The 23,157-nt window shown below is 37.0% G+C and overlaps 2 protein-coding genes across 3 annotated transcripts in view; both read left to right on the top strand.

The window, feature by feature from the left end:
* The first annotated feature begins 739 nt into the window (after nucleotides 1-739).
* On the top strand, nucleotides 740-14,036 carry LOC109104281. Its single transcript, XM_042736445.1, has 11 exons — nucleotides 740-996; nucleotides 1,456-1,906; nucleotides 2,178-2,265; nucleotides 4,391-4,504; nucleotides 4,643-4,743; nucleotides 4,896-4,994; nucleotides 12,043-12,172; nucleotides 12,413-12,523; nucleotides 12,617-12,769; nucleotides 13,093-13,214; nucleotides 13,348-14,036. Exons 1-11 carry the CDS (start codon nucleotides 882-884, stop codon nucleotides 13,499-13,501), a joined length of 1,638 nt encoding a protein of 545 aa, XP_042592379.1. The 5' UTR covers nucleotides 740-881; the 3' UTR covers nucleotides 13,502-14,036.
* A 5,903-nt stretch (nucleotides 14,037-19,939) lies between these two features.
* LOC109101599 overlaps nucleotides 19,940-23,157 on the top strand; it is a 5,903-nt gene continuing 2,685 nt past the window's right edge. The window contains exons 1-5 of one of the 2 annotated variants that reach the window (XM_042736444.1): nucleotides 19,940-20,161; nucleotides 20,573-21,038; nucleotides 21,769-21,856; nucleotides 22,299-22,412; nucleotides 22,534-22,634. In XM_042736444.1, coding sequence (XP_042592378.1) covers nucleotides 19,954-20,161; nucleotides 20,573-21,038; nucleotides 21,769-21,856; nucleotides 22,299-22,412; nucleotides 22,534-22,634 — 977 coding nt within the window. In that variant the 5' untranslated portion in view covers nucleotides 19,940-19,953. Of the gene's footprint in view, nucleotides 20,162-20,569; nucleotides 21,039-21,768; nucleotides 21,857-22,298; nucleotides 22,413-22,533; nucleotides 22,635-23,157 lie in introns of both variants that reach the window. The other variant, XM_042736443.1, reaches the window with a different exon arrangement.

Raw genomic sequence — 23,157 nt, 5'->3', positions numbered from 1 at the left:
ATTTTTCGGGTGAACTATGCGTGGAAATATGGACATTTCATGCTGTATTTTTAAGCCACATTGTTAATCCTGCATTATATTAAATACAATACTTATAAATTAAATATGAAAAGAAGGCTGATCTGTCTTACATTACACAATATTAACACATCCTATCTGTAAGATGAAGCAACTGGATAATGCAGCAAGACAATGATCCAAACCATACGAGTAAGCTCCCCAGCCCCGCTCCAAAAAACTAAAATTAATAAATTAAATTAAATTAAAGTTTTGGCATGGCCTTGTCAAAGTCCTGACTCAAACCCAAATAAGATGCTTTGGCAGAACCTTCGACTTGCAGTTACATGCTCAAACCTTCCAGTGTGGCTGAACTAAAATAGTTCTGCAATGAAAGACTCTGGTTATTTGAAGCATTTGATTGCAGAAATTGCTGCTAAAGGTGGCAATAAGTTTTTCTCATCATGCATGATAGGTGTCGACAACTTATATTGTTTTTAATTGTTTTGTTGCATCAGTAAAAATAAAATAAAACTGTATGTATTTACTCAGGTTGCCTTTGTTTTATGGTGTACTGTATTTTGCTCGAAAATCTAAAACTCTGTTGTATGACGTACACAAAAAAGGATGCGGCAAATACATTTTCATTGCACTTTTCATGTGAAATGTATCATTTCATATGAGACACTGCTTAAACTTGCTGCAACTGTTTTCCGATACTTCAAATGAACCACAAACATATCCTGTGCATACTATACTAGCGTCATGGTTGAATTTTCACATTTACAATAGTGCACCTGTACAGCAGGTGACTTTTTCATAGATCTAAATCAAACAGATTGCAGAATCTAAAAGCCCTTTACAGTATCTTTACACTTATAAAAATGTTTAACTTTAAAAACTTAAAGTTTAGGAGGAAGAAAAAATCAGCCAGCGATAAAGATGAGCAGTATCGTCTAGTGAAAGGCATGCCAACACATGACACAGAGACCACGGATGGTAAGACAATACTCTGTCATTTTGAAAACACTTTACAGTAAGGTCAAATTTGTAAACATTAATGTTAGTTAATGCATCACCTAACATGAACTAAGACTGAACAATACATTTGTACAATATTTATAAATCTTTGATAACATTAGGTAATGACAACATGTATTACAATCCATAATTAGTTCATGTTTGCTCGGGTCCATAAAATAATATTAACAAATACAACTTTTTATACAGCTTTTAATAATTTATCAGTAAATGCTGAAACTAAGATTAATAAATGCTTTAGAAGTATTTTTCATTGTTAGTTTATGTTAACTGATGTCTGTTATCAAATGAAACTTAGAGTAAAGTGTTACCGTCATGTTTCAATAATTGAGTTAAATTAAACATTTTTAGTGCATAAAATAAAAAGGTTTCACATTTGAGTTGCACATTTCAAAATGAATTCATGCATGAATTCAGCAGGAGAACAGGAAAGCACAGTCGACTCTGGAATGCCATCCTGTTCAGGTGTTGAAGTGAGTGGCGAGACAGGGCTTAATATTCTCAGAACAATTCTGAGTGAACAATTAAACCCAGCTGCAATGCCGAAAAACTTTTCTCAAGAATGGCGCCACAGGTACCTTGAAGAAATAGATCAGTTTGTGGAAAACAACTTTCCCAAGCTGCCAGCAGAGGGACCACAAATATCTCAGTTAGAGCAAATAAAGGACTTTCAAAAGAGAACACAGAGCACGATATATGATGAGGTGCTTCGATTAACACCTGCACTGAAAGAGGCAGGGCTGCTAGATCATCTGATGGACTGCTACAGCCGTCACCTCTTTACCAACCTGGACCTGCTGCTTAACAGAGATCTGTCTGTAAAAGAGATCTTCTGCCTTCTGCTGTGGGGAAAACATTTGTTCTTCAGGTATGCACTGCAAATTTGTTGTAAATGTAATATTTGTATACATACAACACACAAACAAGTTAATTTTGAAATGAACATTACTGTTCAAAAGTTATTGTACCTATCTACATTTTAAAATATATTAAAAAAGAAAAAAGTTCACAATATAGGCCTAACTGTTTTATTTTTGGTCAAACAAGTGCAGCCTTGGTGAGCATTAGAGACTTTTTTTCATAAACATTAAAAATCTTACAAGCCTCTTGAACAGTATATGTGCTCATTTCTGTTTCAGTCCAGACCCAAAACTGACATTGTACGATCCTCTGCTGTTGACAGGAGTGTTTGCAAAAGCAAAACAAAAACTACTGCAAGTACTTAAGGTAAGAATTCACAGTATCCACCTTATTTTTTAATTAAGAGCAGGCTGTACACTCTTAAAAATAAAGGTGCTTAAAAGGTTCCTCACAGTGATGCCATAGAAGAACCAATTTTGGTTCCATAAAGAACCATTCAGTCAAAGGCTCTTTAAAAAAAACATCTCTTTCTTACCCATTTATAATCTGAAGAACCTTCCCTATACAGGTCCTTCTCAAAAAAATAGCATATTGTGATAAAAGTTCATTATTTTCCATAATGTAATGATAAAAATTAAACTTTCATATATTTTAGATTCATTGCACACCAACTGAAATATTTCAGGTCTTTTATTGTTTTAATACTGATGATTTTGGCATACAGCTCATGAAAACCCAAAATTCCTATCTCAAAAAAATTAGCATATTTCATCCGACCAATAAAAGAAAAGTGATTTTAATACAAAAAAGTCAACCTTCAAATAATTATGTTCAGTTATGCACTCAATACTTGGTCGGGAATCCTTTTGCAGAAATGACTGCTTCAATGCGGCGTGGCATGGAGGCAATCAGCCTGTGGCACTGCTGAGGTGTTATGGAGGCCCAGGATGCTTCGATAGTGACCTTAAGCTCATCCAGATTGTTGGGTCTTGCGTCTCTCAACTTTCTCTTCACAATATCCCACAGATTCTCTATGGGGTTCAGGTCAGGAGAGTTGGCAGGCCAATTGAGCACAGTAATACCATGGTCAGTAAACCATTTACCAGTGGTTTTGGCACTGTGAGCAGGTGCCAGGTCGTGCTGAAAAACGAAATCTTCATCTCCATAAAGCTTTTCAGCAGATGGAAGCATGAAGTGCTCCAAAATCTCCTGATAGCTAGCTGCATTGACCCTGCCCTTGATAAAACACAGTGGACCAACACCAGCAGCTGACATGGCACCCCAGACCATCACTGACTGTGGGTACTTGACACTGGACTTCAGGCATTTTGGCATTTCCTTCTCCCCAGTCTTCCTCCAGACTCTGGCACCTTGATTTCCGAATGACATGCAAAATTTGCTTTCATCCGGAAAAAAGTACTTTGGACCACTGAGCAACAGTCCAGTGCTGCTTCTCTGTAGCCCATTTCCTGCACACGCCTGTGCACGGTGGCTCTGGATGTTTCTTCTCCAGACTCAGTCCACTGCTTCTGCAGGTCCCCCAAGGTCTGGAATCGGTCCTTCTCCACAATCTTCCTCAGGGTCCTGTCACCTCTTCTCATTGTGCAGCGTTTTTTGCCACACTTTTTCCTTCCCACAGACTTCCCACTGAGGTGCCTTGATACAGCACTCTGGGAACAGCCTATTCGTTCAGAAATTTCTTTCTGTGTCTTACCCTCTCGCTTGAGGGTGTCAATGATGGCCTTCTGGACAGCAGTCGGGTCGGCAGTCTTACCCATGATTGCGGTTTTGAGTAATGAACCAGGCTGGGAGTTTTTAAAAGCCTCAGGAATCTTTTGCAGGTGTTTAGAGTTAATTAGTTGATTCAGATGATTAGATTAATAGCTCGTTTAGAGAACCTTTTCATGATATGCTAATTTTTTGAGATAGGAATTTTGGGTTTTCATGAGCTGTATGCCAAAAGCATCAGTATTAAAACAATAAAAGACCTGAAATATTTCAGTTGGTGTGCAATGAATCTAAAATATATGAAAGTTTAATTTTTATCATTACATTATGGACAATAATGAACTTTTTCACAATATGCAAATTTTTTGAGAAGGACCTGTATATATATATTTCTGAAACTTACCTACATTCAAGTGTTAATAATATAGTATTGCATCTTCAGATATTCATACAACAAAATATTCTGGGGGCCATGACATTTTTGTGGAAATCATCAAAAATACTTTTTTCAAAAATGCTGGTGGGGAAAGAGTTAAGTATCATCAAGTAGGCCTATTATAGTAACCATAAACATTGGCCTGTAATGAAAATAGTTTTACCATTTACTATTGCTTCTCTAGATATTGCAGTCATTAAAGTGGAATCTTTCTTTTTTTTATTCTTTTTTTTACTCTCATTACACTGATTCATACTGCAGTAATGTACTAAAGGACCCAAAAAAAGGTGTAACACATGTATCTCTGCCCCACTTTAACTGTCACAGAACGATATCTCCATGTATCTACAGAACATACTGCGCTATGATGAGGAACATGGACATAAAGAGGAATCAATGGACGAAGAAACTTTCATCAGAGTGCACTTAGATGTCATTCAGGTAGCGCAGAGAGAGAGAGAGAGAGAGAAAGAGAGAGAGAGAGAGAGTGAAGCAAGACTTATTTTTATTTACTCTTGTAAAAAGGTATCACAGGGGATTTGAGTATGATATATTCTGTTTCATGTTTTGTTTTCACAGGTCCTGAATAATGCTATTTTAGATGCTCAAAAGGTTGGTCTGACTTTGATGCACGCCATACAAATACTCTGTAGTGAGGAGCTGCATGCTTTTGTTCAGAAGTAGGTTTCTCCTCATATTATCTAATTTTTCACCTTACCTAAAGTTTAAACAATTCTCATTTAATGAGTTTCCAATTATGATCTTTTTAGTGTATGGTTGTTGGAGCGGCAAAGTTTGTAATCCTGTTCTTAATATAAATATGTTTTCTTAGGTATGCAGATGCTGAGAATGAACGTCTAAATAAACTAAAGTTTACAGAGAAAAACTCTCTGTCTCTGTTTCGGATAATCAACACCTGTATGCAACTCAGGTATTTACTAATGATGATTAAATGATCGATTAATAGATGTCTCAGACACTGTAACAGTGTATAGTTAAATTTGCACTAAATGAAGAATACCTGGATTTAATCAAAGTGCCAGTATAATTGTGGGGACATTAAAGGAGACCTATTATGCCCCTTTTTACAATATGTAATTTAAGTCTCAGGTGTCTTCAGAATGTGTCTGTGAAATTTCAGCTCAAGACCCCACCCACAGATAATTTATTATATCATTTTGAAAATGCCTATTTTGAGTGGAAGCAAAAACGTGCTGTTTTCGTGTATGTCTCTTTAAATGCAAATAAGCTGTTGCTCCCTGCCTCCTTTTCCAGAATAGGGCTGTGCCTTTACAGCTTGCCTCAGATACTCTGCCAAAAAACATCTGTTTGGTTTTGATTATCATGTCTATTGTGCTGAGATCATGCGTTTTAAATCATATTTAAATTTCTGATATACGGTTTTCTAAAGCGCACACATCCGAAGCATGCCCACAAAAAGAGGCTGTCACACGGCATGTGAGTACTAAACTAAGTTCTGTCATAACTCTCGGAGGGATTGACATGGTAATGTACATGATAATGTTAATGTGTTTAGTCTTGGTGGAATAGATCTGCTACACTGCTGCTGCTGCTGCTGTGGCAGAGCAAGTACCAAAACTTGCTACTGGCAATACATCCACAACATGCTGCTGTGAGCATGTAAGAAGTACTGCTCCTGCACATATAACATATATGAAATTAGTGCTTTAGTACTCGAGTCCAGACTCAAGATGTTTTTCTATCATCTCAGACTTGTCTTGGACTCGTTTGTATTTACTCTTGTACTTGTCTCGGACTTGGTCATTGGACTCGCCAAATGTACTAGTTGGTCTCGACCGAGTCCAGCAATATGTTTTTTTCTCTCTTTCAAAACAAAACCATTGATGGAGCGCACTGGGTAACGTTATTAGTTTAAATGACAATCCATCTAGAATGGGTATTGACATTGGTCGCCTGGTATGACTGTGTCCTATGCTGCGCAGAGGCATAAATCACTTTCACTTTGGGGATGCTACATCATTTGATGGAAATGAAAATTATCAACCTACAGGGGGCTGAATTCAAAGACAAAATTCAAAGTGAAAAAATTATGCAGCAGGCTAGTCCATTTTGCTGAAATTTCATTGCAGCAAATCAAAATGGTACTCAGTAGTTTGTATTGACAAAGTCAGGGCATGCTCCTAATGAAATGACGGGTGGTGTCCTGGGGTATTTCTTCCCAGATCTGGACCAGGGCATCACTCAGCTCCTGAACAATCTGAGGTGCAACCTGGTGGCATCGGATGGATTGAAACATAATGTCCCAGAGATGTTGTATTATATTTAAGTCAGGCGAGCATATGTGCCATTCAATGGTATCAATTCCTTCATCCTCCATAACTGCCTGCATACTCTCGCCACATGAGGCCGGGCATTGTCATGCACCAGGAGGAACCCAGGACCAACTGCACCAGCATAGGGTCTGACAATGGGTCCAACGATTTCATCCCGATACCTTATGGTAGTCAGGGTGCCGTTGTCTAGCATGTAGAGGTCTGTACGTCCCTCCATGGATATGCCTCCCCAGACCATCACTGACCCACCACCAAACCAGTCATGCTAAATGATGTTACAGGCAGCATAACGTTCTCTGCGGCTTCTCCAGACCCTTTCATGTCTGTCACATGTGCTCAGGGTGAACCTGCACTCATCTGTGAAAAGCACAGGGCACCAGTGGTGAACCTGCCAATTCTGGTGTTCAATGGCAAATGACAATCAAGCTCCACAGTGCCGGGCAGTGAGCACAGGGCCCACTAGAGGACGTCGGGCCCTCAGGCCACCCTCATGAAGTCTTTTTCTGATTGTTTGGTCAGAGACATTCACAGCAGTGGCCAGCTGGAGGCCATTTTGTAGGACTCTGGCAGTGCTCATCCTGTTCCTCCTTACACAAAGGAGCAGATACCGGTCCTGCTGATGGGTTGAGGACCTTCTACTTCTACCTTCTCCTGTCCAGCTCTCCTACAGTAACTGCCTGTTTCCTGGAATCTCCTCCATGCTCTTGAGACTGTGCTGGGAGACACAACAAACCTTCTGGCAATGGCACATATTGATGTGCCATCCTGGAGGAGTTGGATACATATATATATATATATATATATATATATATATATATATATATATATATATATATATATATATATATATATATATATATATATATATATATATATATATGTTGAGGATCTTGTCTGTCTGATGTTTATCATGTTCATCTGATGTTCACTACTGTAATCTGTATGAACATAACATTTTAATAAGCAGGGAAAAATCCCGACATTAAGCAAATAACCGTTTTCATGCCTAGAGTGTTTGCATTGTACGAATGTACAGGGATACTTCAGATTTAAAAAACATTGACTTGTTAGATGATGTTTTCTCAATAAATTCAGACGATTTCCTATTAATTCATTGTAATGTATGGGAACAGTGGGGAATACCAATATGGCGGCGCAGCGGCTTCACTTTCATGATGTCATGAGCAATCCAGTTTTCTATTAAAGACCAGTGGTTATAACCAATCACACACAAGTCTGTTGATCTTATGAATGCAATGGCTAATCAGAGGCGTTCAGATGAGTCATCGCTGAAACACTGGAGTTTTTGTTCAGTGTGCATGCGCGCGCTGACTGAATTCTCCTCTCACGAATTCTTTCATCATAAAGGCAAGGCAAGTTTATTTATATAGCACATTTCTTACAGGATGGTAATTCAAAGTGCTTTACATAAAAGGAAGTAAAATAATCATAAAAAATAATCACATAAATAAACTTTTAAATGATTTAAAAACTGATTTAAAATGAATTAAAACAGTTAAGAATAGAAAATGATTTTACATAAAATACAGTGCAATCAGTTTGGACGCATCAAAGTGCTCATTCAGTAAATGCACAGCTAAACACATGAGTTTTAAGTCTAGATTTGAATGTGGTTAATGTTTTATCACATCTGATCTCTTCTGGAAGCTGGTTCCAATTGCGGACTTCCCTTGTTTTGTGTGAACCCTTGGTAATTCTAGCTGATACGATCCTAGTGATCAGAGTGGTCTGTTAGGTTTATATTCAGTGAGCACATTTGCAATGTATTTAGGCCATTGAGTAATTTATAAATAAAGTAAAAGTACTTTAAAATCAATCCTAAATATAACTCACATTTCACTGCTGGTTATATATGCTCTATATAATCGTGTATGAGAAGAATAAAAATCTTGAATCTTGAATCTAACTGGAAGCCAGTGTAAGGACCTGAGGACTGGTATGATATGCTTTCTGGTTCTTCAGAATCCTGGCAGCAGCGTTTTGTATGAGCTGCAGCTGTCTTCTTGGGAAGGCTAAAGTTCTGGCACATCCAACTGTTAATTTCATCAACGCATTGGAAGAGGGAGTCAATGGGGCTGTAGTCATTTGGTGATAAGGCTAGGTAAACCTGGGTATCATCTGCATAGCTGTGACAGGCAAGTTGGTTCTTTCTCATTATTTGACTTAGAAGGAGCATAACAGGCTAAACAAGAGCGGTGCAAGAATTGAGCCTTGTGGGACTCCGCATGTCATGGACGTCCACTTAGACTTATGCTCTCCTATACTCACTTAATAACCTCTCCCTTCCAGTATGACCTGAACCACTTGAGGACCATCCCAGAAAGCCCGACCCAGTTTTCCAGTCTCTCTAAAAGTATGTTATGACCGACAGTGTCAAATGCAGCACTGAGATCTAGTAGTACCAGCACTGATATTTTGCCAGAATCAGAATTTAAGCGAATATCATTTATTATCTTAATGTGCGCTGTCTCTGTGCTGTGATGCGGTCAGAAACCAGACTGAAAATTGTCCAGGTATCTATTTGAGTTTAAGTAGTGGTACAGCTGATTAAAAACAATCTTTTCAATAATCTTGCCTTTAAAAGGAAGATTTGATATCAGTCTATAATTGCTCAATATGGTGTTATCAAGATTTCTCTTTTTTTTAGAAGGGGCTTAACAACTGCAGTTTTCAGGGAGTTTGGAAAGTCCCAGAAAGAAGTGAGGCATTCACCACTTCTAAGAGGTCTGCTTCTAAACACTTAAACCCACTTTTGAAAAAAAGATGTGGTAAGTGTGTCAAGATAGCAGGTTGACGATTCAAGGTGCTGTACTATTTCTTCCAAAATTTTGCTATCAATTGCTTCAAAAACAGAGTTATACGAGTGAGGCGGGGCAGAGAGCCGTGGGAGCAGAGCGAGGCCGGTGGAGTGAAAGATAATGAGGAACAAGGACTGGATTTTATGTTGTTTTGTTTCTGTTTGTGCGTGGCACTCGTCCGTGAGGGGCTGTCACGCTATTTTCAGTTTTGTGTTTATTTTATTATTAAAGTTATGTTTAAATGAGCGCTGGTTGCTGCCTCCTTCATCCCGATCTATGAACGTTGTTACAAAGACATAGTAGCTTCTTACGGTCGAATCTGTCTGAACTCTGCATAAATTGAGGGTTGCCTTTCTGATATTATTGATCTTCTCAGAAAAGAAGGAAGCAAACTCATTGCATTTGCTGTCGGAGAGCATTTAACTGAAAATCTGACTTGAAGGGTTTGTTAGTCTCTTAACAATAGCAAAAAGATTGTGAGTGTTGTTTAATTTTTAAGTGTCTGTCTAGATGTGGCTAGTTCCACATTGAAAGCATGAAGGCTGTCTTTATAGATGCTATTGTGAATGTCAAGTTTCGTCTTCCGCCACATCTGCTCAGCTTTTCTGCATTGTCTTTTCATACTTTGTACTGCTGTTGATTTTCTCCAAGGTAATTTCTGTCTGCCAGTCTTCTTACTGACTTTCACAGGTGCAGTTTCATCAATAACATTCTTAACTTTTGAGTTAAAGGAATCAAGGAGAAGATCAACAGAGTCTGCAGAAATGCTTGGTGTTAAAGATATAGCCTTCATAAATAGCACATTAGTGTTCTCGTTAATGCATCTCTTTCTGACAGAGACAGATCTAGATTCAGTGGAAGTAGAGATCTATATATCAAAGAAAATACAGAAGTTATCAGATAGTGCTACATCCTTAATAACAATGGATGAAATGTTTAAACCCCCACTGATGATTAAATCTAGACTGTGTCCACGATTGTGTGTGGGTCCATGCAGATGATGAATCAGGTCAAAGGAGTTTAAAACAGTTATAATTTCTTTTGTAGTTTTGATTTCTGCATTATCTATTTGAATATTAAGATCCCCTGCAATAGCAAAACAGTCAAACTCTGAGGATCAGAGTCAATCATTGACAACAGTTCTGTGAATTCTTCAACAAAGGCTGGAGAGCATTTTGGAGGCCTGTAAATAATAATAAATAGAATGCTGAATTACTGACCAAATGACACTTGCTTGCATTGATAGACTAGATCTTTTAATAGAGCAGATACACCTCCACCTCTCCTAACAGCTCTGCAGACACTTATAAAAGTAAAGTTAGGAGGGGCTGTTTCATTGAGGACTGTTGCACTGCAGCTGTCTTCTAACCATGTTTCGTTTAGAAATATAAAGTCCAGATTGTTTGTGGTTATTAAGTCAATGATCAGAAACAATTTTTTTTTAGTGAGTGAATGTTTAAAAATGTTAACTTGATGGCATTACTTTTTGTCCCTACAGCAATTTTAGTTTGATGCATAATAGGCTGCAGATTAGATGGGTCAGCTGTACGGCTAGATAAGGCCTTAGACTTTCTATCACGTGATAAAACAGAAATAGGGAAAGCTACAGGCACACTGGGTTCCACCTTATTTTTGAAACATTTGTGAATGTTGTTGGTATCATAGTGGGGACCCGACACATATCACTGAGAGCTGCTATCAGTTGTTTTTGGTTCACCTACAGTAAGGTGACCAAACGTGCCATTTTTCCAGGACACGTCCTTGCCAGGATTTCTATATTGCCTATATTATCGATTTTTTGTTTTTTTTTGTTTTGCGGAGAAATTTTGTTGTATAACAAAGTACCGTGAGAGCTCTAGAGAGCAGATGACTTCTTGTGCTTTTTAATCGCTCTCACAGCACTTTGATGTCATACACCGATCGGTATGCTCAGTGCTGCTTCAAGTCGAACACTAATATGTACACGTATTTGCATCTCTTTGACCATTCTCTGTAGATCCCACCTTTGCACGCACCGCGATTGGCCGATTATATACAATGTCTGCATGTTATTGGTCAAACGATCATTACCTCCATTAAGTACGAAAACAGGAAACCAAAGCTAAAACCTGGATATTTTAGGCAATATAGAAATCCTGGCCAGGATGTGTCCTGGGAAAATGGCACATTTGGTCACCCTAACCTACAGCAGATGGAGGTTGTGGGCCCTGGTGTTGTGGCAGCGGCCAGAGAGCTCTCACAGGAGGAGGAGGGCGAGCTGGGCCCACAGGCTTTGGTGGTTGTGGGGTCCATCGTTTTTTAGTTGGTATCTGGGGGCTTCCAGCGAAAGAGTGGGAGAGTTTGATCCCAACACACACCAGGTCCTCCATTTTCTCTGAGAAGCTTAGAATTGGAGATGCTGGAGAGAGGGATAATGAGTCTGGTGTGCGGGGCTCTGGCTCTGGTGTTTCCAATGGCTGTAATATGTTGTCCTGGCTTCCCAGGCTGTCTTTCTCTAAGCTGTTGTAGTATGTCACAGTTCATCTGTGAAGTGCTATGTGGGCACGGCTCAGCTGGGATGTTGTCCATGAGCAGTGGTTGTTGTGGCTGTGAGGCATTATCAGTGTCCTTGTGGGGTGTGTCAACCACATGACGACTCTGAAGCTTATATGAAGTCCTGTGGTCACTCATACTTTGTCCAGGTGCATTTTAAAAATTGCACTGAGTAAAATATATTTTTTGAGTTAACATTTTAGTACACTTTTAATCGGCTGTTCCCTATATTGACTTTTCACTAGTTAACCTTAACTGCCTCTTTTCTGCAGTTTAATCATAAAACCATTTAATTTATTTATTTTAACTATAGATGCTATGCTACACAAATGACTCCAGATGATAACAACAGTGATCATGAATCAAGCACTATATGCATGCTACAGAAACTGGAAGATAAAGCTTCATCCATTGTACAAAAGATCCTGAAATGCTTAGCACAGGTATGTTTTTTTTGTTTTTGTATTTTTTTTTTACATCTGTGTTTATGATCATCTGTTCAGGAGAAAAGTTAAATAAAGTATTTGAGTACACAGAATTGTGAAAACCATAAAATGTTATTTGGATTATTTTGTCAGCATCTGTTCATCTCTCTGGGCCACTGATAAAGGATACTGAAACCTTCCTTTACACATTTCATATCAAACTTACAGTCCTGTTTCTCTTTAAATGTTCATTTGTAGGCCAAATTAGAAAGTTATTTCAAGAAAAGGAATGGGCATATTGATATCCTAATGGAGGCAATCCAAAAGCAGTGTGCATCTCTGCCTGAGACTGCCTCAGAGATCAAAACGGTACGTGCAGTGTACGACCTTAAAACCAATCAAAAATATTCAAACTGCATATCTCACCCTCAGTCCCTCTAACAATCTCTTTATTCCTGACAGGTCATTGTGAAAATAGCTTATGACAGTGTTTCCAAAGTGTACCTGGATTGCCTGATGAAGACAAACTTCAGAAACCTAGAGCAGCGTTGGGGAAATGCTGAGGAAAAGATAAAAGAGGATGTTCAATATTTTCAAGAAACATTCTCTGAACTGGTGAAATAATATTTATTTTTATCAACTAACTCTTGTTTTTAAGGGCTGATTTCCTGATGCACTTGACCCTTGGAAATAATGATCAAACAATATTCAACAAAATTGTTCCACGTACAGTACTGAATGGGTTGTGTGGTATCTAATAGTTTAAGCCTCATATTGGTCCACAGCCAGTCTTACATCTCTTGTCTCTCTCTATGACTGTGGTGGTTATGGCAAGTCATTTTAATCCTTGACTTTTGACATTAGATCATCAGTGTGTTTTTTAATTCATCACACAAATAAAATGCTTATGGATTGAGTAAAGTGAATTTTGCTTCCAGAATGTCAGTGCTAACCAGCAGAACCAGCTCCTTCAGAGAATGAGTGAAGTTTTAAATTGCAGTGATGTAGAAGCACTGAAGATTACCTGTTGTTATTTGTTCAGAGATTTCCCTCAGGAAAGGTAAACCCAGATCAACAATTATTGCTTGACTACAAATGCAAACATGTATTTACAAGCATTTATGCAAGCATAGAATGTGTGATGTTGTTTTCTTCAGACAGTGCAGTGAAGTCTTCTTCTCATTGTTTTGCAGTGAGCAGTATGTACCTGGTCTGCTGCACTGGAAGGGGGTTTTATCAGAGCGACAGGTGAGGGAAGTGCTGGATGTGAGCCAGGAACTTGGCCTTTATCCAAGTGATACATATATCACCTGTTGTCCTATGAAGGGACTTTTTTGTTGTAAATAGCTTGCATCCTATAGTCACATGAAAATCAAAGACTGCCTTTAATAATGGGAACTGCAGAAGCACAGTCGTTTACTGTCTCTGAACCAAACAGAAATAAATGCAGGCCTATCAAGATGATCGACTTGATGTGAAATGGGCCAAAAATTTCCAAGCCAACTTGCAGGACTGATCCACATTTACCAGAACTTTTACTGATGTTGAAGACGAAGATTAGCTTATATTTTCAAGCAAAGATATTTGCTCTGTGGTCATTTTGTTTACACAATAGATAAAAATGTTTTTGTTTTATTTGTTTATTCCTCTTTTTTGTAGTTCAATTGGTAAAAGTAAGATATAGAGATGAAGAATGTTCTCCAGACATTGTGCTATTTCTGCCTTGTAGTATTCAAATCTAATGTATATTCTATCACAAGGTCCTAAATCTTCTCTTCACTCCTGTTTACATTGAATGCAGGCATCAAAGTTGCAGACCTACTTTTTGTGTGAATTTTTTTCCCAGTCTGTCTGAAATAAAATATTTTTAAAATGTGTCCAACCATGAATTCATGTAGCCTACTTATGTTCACATTGGAACTTTCTCCTCCTGATATTAAGATTCTTTTTTTTTCAAGTCAAAATAGGTGTAAATGGAAACAATTAACCCTGTAAAGCCTACATTTTTTTTAAATAATCAGAATATATATTTAAGTGGAACTGTTTATTGTAACTTTATATACCTACTTACATAATATGCATATAAACCAGCTGTCACTCTATATCACCCAATCATATTCTTAATAAGATATTATTTAAATATCTTAGTTTATGATCAAAGTTCTGTAGTTTTTCTTGTGGGGCAAAACATTTTGCAATACAATGATGATTGTGTCACAGGACATGGTCTATGAACATGCACAATGAAGACAAAGATATAATTTAATAATCTTTAATACTTCCAAACAGCGGTTTATACAAGGAAGGAAGGAGGCAGGCAACACAAATACAAATACATTACCGGACAAAGGCAAACAAATAGGGTAGCTAACGAGGGGCAGACAGGTGAGGATGATAAAAAAAAGACACAGGTGAACTAACTAATCAAATCAAACATGGAGAAAAACTGGGTCGTCAAAACGTCCATGGGTGTGACAGACTGACAAATGAACTATGTAATAAATTAGCTCAAAAGAGAAAAGTATATAAATAATTACAATTAATTATAATTTAATTAATTTAATTTAATCCTTTAATTAGTTTTATAACAACAACAGTGAACAAAAACATACCAAAAACAAAATAAAAATAAAAAAGCCAGACTACATTACAAATGACATAAGTACCCAAAATGAGTACAAAGGAGAAAGATAAAAAATACAAAAAAAGGTAGATAATATCAGCATAGAAATTACAGTATCACAAATATGAAAAACTCCATTAAATACTACTGTTATTTAAATGTTGGAGGAAGGGACCCCAGACTTTGTAAAACTTACAACCTCAATTCCAGAAAAGTTGGGATGTTTTGTGAAATGCCATAAAATCAAGAATATGCACGTTATCTGATTATTTTATTTTATTTAATTGACTAAAGTACAAATAAAAAATTTCCAGCATTTTCACTGACCAACTTAATTTTATTTTGTAAATACAGACAAATTTTGATTTTGATGGCTGCAACACACTCCAAAAAAGTTGGGACAGAGGCACGTTTAACACTGCGTCACATCGACTTCCCTTTCAATTACAATGTTTCATTGAAAAGACCTGAAAAGTCAACTGCAATCAGCTATATAATACCTAATGTAAATTAGAAAAATCATATACTGAGCCAAGGTCTTTAGAAAAGATTTGGATAACTGATATTTACATTCTCTGTGGTTGAGTGAGCAGTCTGGTGGCAGTGACTTCTTCCACTGGTTGTGCTGGTAACAATGCAGTGGGGAAAGGAGCAGGAATCCGTTTCAACCACCTTGAACACAAAGCGCTGTAGGATGCTGATCTCCTGGAGCACCGAAGGATGTGCAGATGTGGCCCTGGAGTAGGTGCAGAAGGTCTTTGCTGGAACATGCAAGCAAAGGTCCCATGAAGTGAAGGTTTGCTCGCCGGAGCTTAAGCTGGTTGCAAATGTCTGTGCGTCTTCTGCCTCTCTGGGCTAGAGACTCAGAACTTGGTCAATCTACTTTGTCTCTCTAGGATTGAAACTCAGAACAAGCTGAACGTAGAGCATCTCTTTCCTTGCAGGTTGGAGGCTCAGGACTTGGTATCCGTTATTGCCTCTTCCCTCACGGGGCCGATGCTCAGAAAAGGCAAAGGGAACTGAAGGTGCAGTGCAAGAAAGAACCTTTTATTATTTTCCACGCCCCAGACTAAGGATTTAGAACTTTTTATGTGATGGCCATACAAATAATAGAGTTGTCTGTGGTTTCAGAAATTGTTGTGGATGTACAGTACAGGTCAAAAGTTTGGAAACATTACTATTTTTAATGTTTTTAAAAGAAGTCTCTTCTGCTCATCAAGCCTGCATTTATTTGATCAAAACTACAGAAATTTTTTTAATATTGTGATATATTATTATAATTTAAAATAATTGTTTTTAAATGTATTATACTTTAAATTATCATTTATTTCTGTGATGCAAAGCTGAATTTTTAGGATCATTATCACATGACCCTTTAGAAATCATTCTAATATGATGATTCATTATCAAAGTTGGAAACAGTTCTGCTGCTTAATATTTTTTCAGAACATGTGATACTTTTTTAGGATACTTTGATGAATAAAAAGTAAAACAAAAAAAAAGAAGCTATGTTTTTAAAATATAAATATTTTGTAATAACAATATACACTACTGGTCAGTAATTTGGGGTTCAGTAATTTTTTTTTCTTTCTTTTTTTTAAATTAAATCAATACTTTTATTCAGCAAGGATGTGTTAAATTGATAAAAAGTGATAGTAAAGAAAATATATTATTAGAATATATATTATTAGAAGTTTTTTTTTTTTTTGAATAAATGCAGTTTTTTTTAACCTTTTATTCATCAAATATATTAGACAGCAGAACTGTTTCCAACACTCATAATAAATCAGAATATTAGAATGATTTCTAAATGATCATGTGATAGACTGGATGTTACATGTGACACTGAAGGCTGGAGTAATGATGCTGAAAATTCAGCTTTGCATCACAGGAATAATTAATTTTTTTAAAGTATATTCAAATAGAAAACTATTATTTTAAGTTGTAATAATATTTCACAATATTACTGTTTTTTCTGTATTTTTGATCAAATAAATGCAGGCTTGATGAGCAGAAGAGACTTCTTTCAAAAACATTAAAAATAGTAATGTTTCCAAACTTTTGACCTGTACTGTATACAGAAAAAAAGGGGCCAAAATCACACCTTTTGTAGTACAACAGCATGTCACTGGAGCAGCACCCTTAAAATGACATATTTTTTCCTTTTTTCCCATAATAGGAAGGCCTACAAATTAGTACCTTAAGGGTACGAATTACTACTCTAAGGTACGAATATGTTCCTATAAGGGGTAAAAAAGGTACAAAGATATCCTTTTTCAGAGTACTGCTACAGTGTCAAGCGTAAACATTTATTTACAAGCCTGTACATTAATGGGTACATAAAATAAATACATCAAAATGTAAACCTTTTAACAGGCTGGAGACAGAATGGAGGTTGATCTGCTATTGTCTCACCCTTGCGGGGCTCGGACTTGAACAAGGAGTGTCTTTTGGAAGGGTATCCCTTCCTGATGAGGAGGAGATCGCAGTTTGGTGCTTCTCTGTTTCCGTGCTGTGATTGGCTTCCATGCCTTCAGAGTGGGGGACACGGTGTGTCTCCTGTGGAACTTATTTGCATAGTCCAAACACAAATTTAGAAAAGTTTTACCAGTGCATCATTCACTTTCCAAACCACAGCCAGAATACCTTTGGCAATGTTACAAACACAACAAACATGATGGGAAAGATTGAACTGTCATGCATGCATTCATTTGTCCATTAAAGATGTTGCTCTACACATCACTGTCACTGAAAATACTTATTTCTCTGAATAAGTAGGTGTGTGTGTGTGTTGTGGTGTGGCTGCTGCTGTGTCTGAAGATCCTTAGAGGTATAGTTCACCCAAAAATTAAGATATTTTTGATGAAATCTGATACCTTTCTGACCCTGCATAGACAGCAAGGGAACTACCACATTCATTATTGAAACTGCCGCGACACACGACACGTGCTGCTGACATACAACACGCATACGCTGCGCCGGGCCTTGTTTGCAAGCAGAGGAATGCACAGGCATGTGTCATGGTACTGCTGGCAGACTGACAGGGAAGAGAATAATTGCTGAATAAAGTCATTATATTTGTTTTCTTTGCACACAAAAAGTATTCTCGTAGATTCATAAAATTACAGTTGAACCACTGATGTCACATGGACTATTTTAACAATGTCCTTACTATGTTTCTGGGCCCTGAATGTGGTAGTTCCCTTGCTGTCTATGCATGGTCAGAAAGCTCTCGGATTTCATCAAAAATATCTTCATTTGTGAATGTTCTGTTTGTGAAAGTTGAAAGAAGTTCATATAGGTCTGGAATGACATGAGGGTGAGTAATTTATGACAGCATTTTCATTTCTGGGTGAACTATCCATCGAAGGAATGTTTATCACAGTCACAGGCCAAACCTTAGGTATCAGTTTCAAGGTGGGTGAAGGGCAGAAACTGCATTTTGACCAAAAGGAAGTCCTGTCCTTCCCGGCTTTGTACCAAAGGTCTTCTTCTTGCCCTCTAAGAGGTGTCTGGCTGTTTTCCTGGCATCTTTTTCTGATGGTGGTTGACAGTTTGCTTATGTTAGTTCACCAAAATCAAAATGGTGAACTAAAGTGGGCCCTGGAATGTGCTGTCCACTACAAAGGCAAAAGCCTCCTTTTTTTCAATGGTGGATTTAAGACTCTTTATTGCAGCTATAAAATTAAGTTTCAATATATCTTTTGGATCTAAGGGAATAACCATTCCTAAATAAGTGATATGACCATGACCAATTTTAAAATGGAGGGACTCAAAAAAGTTGTTGAAAAGTTACTGTCAAGGGGAACAAAATACTTTTATTCCAGTTAATTGAATACCCAGAAAAAGAACCAAAATGATTTATGTGCATGTAACATATAGATGAAACACTTATTTTGTGTAGTGAAAAGGATGTATGTGAGTATATTAAGTACAAAATTACTGTGTGAAAATAGAGCACTTTAAGTACATTATGGAAGTGTTCTTGTTTTTCAACTGTGAATAAAAACAATTTAGTTCAGTTGGACAACGTTAGCAGGAGTCAGTTATCTTGGCAAAAACATGCAAGCACTGTCACTTTAGTTTTAATGTTCTTTTAGTTTTTTTTTTAAATTTTTTAAATTTCTGTGCTATTTACCTGACGTCAGGCTATGCTACGAAGGCCTAGGGAGCACCGGGACTTGCCGGTCGCCTATAATATATATATATTTTTGGTTATAAATAGCAGTCAATGGTAACCAGAATGGTTTGGTTGCCAACAATCTTCAAAATTTCTTTCACAGAACAGAGTATTTAATAGCAGTAAATTTACTAGCTCAAAATCAGTGCTTTACTGTCAAGTGCATTTCTATGTTACAAAAATTACAGTACATTCAATAATATCTATCATTATGAATTGATTTACTCCCAGGCAAAATTTTAGCCCCAGTCTAAACTTGGTAAACTTTCTGTAAATTATTAGTCGATAACCTATAGTCTTATTAATTTTTGTTAATAAACATTATATAAGCTACTTTGTCATTGTAATGTTTTATTGTTGTTGTGCTTTTCATTAAGAATAATAATGAATCCATGTTTGAAGCATTTGTTTCAGTCTTAGAAAGTGAAAGGTATAAAGATGTAACCACAACAGGAAATTATCTTTTCTTGTAAAACGTGACACCAAGATCAAGAATTCAGTAGCAAAAGTGAAAGCATCCAACCCCCCATAACATTTAACCTTTAAGGTGCAGTTAATGCTCAAACCCTCTCATGTAGCTAATGTGAACTAAAGTAGTTCTGCAAAGAGAAGTTGGCCATAATTCCAGTACCACACGGCTGTGAAAGACTGATCTATCGTTATCTGAAGCATTCAGGGGTTGCAGATATTGCTGCTAAAGTTGGCAATTAGTTTTTTTACATGGATGATAGGTGTTGATAAAATAAAATAAAAACGCTATGCAATAACTCAGGTGGCCTTTGTTTTATGTTGTATTTTGTTTTAAATTCTTAAGCTATTTAGTATGATATATACACAAAACCAGAAGAAATCAGGGTGCAGCAAATACATTTTCACAGCACTGTTATTGTGGCCTTTTTATTTCATATGATACATTGCTTAAACTTGCTGCAACCACTTCCGACACTTCAAGTGAACCACAAACATATCCTGTGCGAATATAATAACAACAGCATCATGGTTGAATTTTCACATTACTATAGTGCACTTGTACAACAGCTGACTTTTCATAGATCTAAATCAAACAGATTGCAGAATCTAAAAGCCCTTACAAAAATGTTTAAAAAGTTAAAGTTTGGGAAGAAGAAAAAAACAGCCAGGAATACACATGAGCAGTATCGTCTGATCAAAGACATACCAACACAGCACACAGAGACCACGGATGGTAAGACAATACTTTATCATTTTGGTAGCACTTTACAGTAAGGTCCCATTGTAAACATTAATGTTAGCTAACATGAACTAACAATGAACGATACATATGTACAATATTTCTGAATCTTTGTTAACATTAGTTAATAACAACAGTAGTTTGTTCATGTTAGCTCAGGTCCATGAAATATTATTAACAGATACAACTTTTGCTGTATGTTTATGTTAACTAATGTAGTTAATAATGTAAAAAAATGGAACTTTAGAGTGTTAGCATTTTGTTTCAGCAATCGAGTAAAATAAGACATTTTTGGGGGGATAAAATTAAAATCATATCAGCAAAAAAAAAAAAAAAAAAAAAAAAGTATTGTTTCACTTTTAAGTTTAAAATTTAAAAAGTAATTTATTCACATGCATTTAGCAGGAGAACAGGAAAGCACAGTCGATGAGATGCCATCCTGTTCAGGTGTTGAAGTGAGTGGCGAGGCAGGGCTTAATATTCTCAGAACAATTCTGAGTGAACAATCAAACCCAGAGAATGCGGACACTGCAGCTGCAATGCCAAAAATCAGCTTCTCTCAAGAATGGCAAAATAAGTACCTTCAGGAAATAGATCAGTTTGTGGAGAACCATTTTCCCAGGCTGCCAGCTGAGAGAACTCAAAAATCTCAGTTGGAGCAGATACCGGACTTTCTAAAGAGCGCACAGACTATGATATGCAATGGTGTTCGTCGATTAACACCTGCACTGAAAGATGCTGGGCTGCTAGATCATCTGATGGACAGTTACAGCCGTCACCTCTTTACCAACCTGGACCTGCTGCTAAACAGAGATCTGTCTGTGAAAGAGATCTTCTGCCTTCTACTGTGGGGAAAAGATTTTTTCTTCAGGTATGTCCTGCACATTTGTTGAAAATGTAATACACATATACAAACATACAGACAAGTTAATTTTGAAATTAACATTACGTTTTTTTGTTTTTTTGGAAGATGATGATGAAGAGTAAGGATACACTAAACTGACCAAAAATGACACTAAAGACATTAATTCAATTTTAAATAAATGCTGTTTTTTCTAACTTTGTTTATCAAAGAATCACAGAATCACTAAAAATATTAAGCAGCACACACTTTGTTAACTCTGATAACAATAAGAAATATTTCTTGAGCAGCAAATCAGCATATTAGAATGATTTCTAAAGGAATCTAGCTAGGATAGGCCTATGGGCCTATATACAGTATAAGAAACATTTTTATTTTAATAGATAACTCAGTCATGGCCTAATGGTTAGAGAGTCAGATTTGTAACCCAAAGGTGGTGGGCTTGAGTCTCAGTACTGGCAGGCATTTTCGGTGGGGGAGTGAATGTACAGCACTTTCTTCTACCCTCAATACCACGTCTGAAGTGAGACCACCATACTTGGCCACATGTCACATCCTTTCCTCTACATTTTTCTAATCATTTTTAAATCTCTTAAAATTTAAACATTTTCACAATAGAATGGATTCATTTTTGGTCAAATAAGCAGCCTTGGTGAGCATTATAGAATTCTTTCATAAACATTAAAAATCTTACCAACCTCAAACTTTTGAACAGTATATGTGCTCATTTCTGTTTCAGTTCAGAATCAAAACTGAGAGTGTACGATCCTCTGCTGTTGACAGGAGGGTTTGAGTGTGCAAAGCAGAAACTACTGCAAGTACTTAAGGTAAGACTTCACAGTATCCACTTTATTTTTAATGTAAGAGCAGGCGCGGCCATTTGTAACTTAAATTTGTGAGGCTTCTGGTGTAATTCGCTTTCAGTTATTTAGCAGTACAAAAACAGTCCGATATGCTGCTTTATATTGCTAACTGCTATTTCTTTTCATATCATTAAGTATCAGCACGTAGGCTATTATAGTAATCATAAACACATTGGTTGTAGCGCAAATAGTTTTACCATTTACTGCGCTTTGTTATTGTTCTATGGAACAATAGTGCACAATGTGCACATTCACAGAAAATAGCTTAATTCCGTGTTGTGAAATAAGGTGAATGGTCGTCATTTTATTTAAATTATTTGACTTTACTGAGTCATGTAGCAATAATGCATGAAAGAACCCAAAACATGAGAGGTGTAACACATGTATCTCTGCCCCACTTAAACAGGGTGACATCTCCAAGTGTCTACAGAAAATCCTGTGCGAAGATGAGGAACATGGACATAATAAGGAATCAATGGATGAAGAAACTTTCTTCCAAGTGCACATAGATGTCATTCAGGTAGTTCTGAGAGAGAGAGAAAGTGAAATCAAGACTTAATTTGGTTTACTCATGTAAAGAGGTAAAAGAGGGGATTTAAATATGATATATTGCTAATCTGTTTCCTGTTTTGCTTTCACAGGTCCTGAATTGTACTATTGTTGAAGCTGAAAAGGTTGGTCTGACTTTGATGCATGCCGTACAAATACTCTGTAGTGGAGAGCTGCATGATTTTGTTCAGAAGTAGGTTTCTATATCTTGTTTTACACCTTTAATGTTTACACATTAAAGCAGGGGTGTCAAACTCAGTTCCTGGGGGTCCACAGCAGTTTAGCTTCAACCCTAATTAAACACAACTGATTTAGCTAATCAAGTCCTTAAGGCTTATTTGAAAACTGCATGGTTTGTGTGGAGCAGGATTGGAACTAATGCTGGATTCAAGTCCTCCTGGTACGTTCGTACTTATGAGTTGACAAATCGTACAACAAATTTCATTTCAACAAATTTACTGTCAGTACAGATGCTAGGTCATGAGTTCACCCTTACATCTAATCTGATAGAAAATAGTAAGCATATTTTGGTGTGCTGTCCTGGTGGAGGGTGGATCCGAACCCAGAATATAGCACGAACCCAGAGAACTCCCCCTATCCCTAATGTGGGATAAAAATAGATTAGGAGTGAGGAGAACTGTCGGAGAACTGTCATAGGACAGAGGCAGGTAGGCTGCATATATATACGTACTGTGCTAGTTAGGATGGTTAGCAAA

This window comes from Cyprinus carpio, chromosome B13 (genome assembly GCF_018340385.1).
Source record: "Cyprinus carpio isolate SPL01 chromosome B13, ASM1834038v1, whole genome shotgun sequence".
Classification (NCBI taxonomy): domain Eukaryota; kingdom Metazoa; phylum Chordata; class Actinopteri; order Cypriniformes; family Cyprinidae; genus Cyprinus; species Cyprinus carpio.
This window is presented reverse-complemented; position numbering and strand designations above follow the sequence as displayed.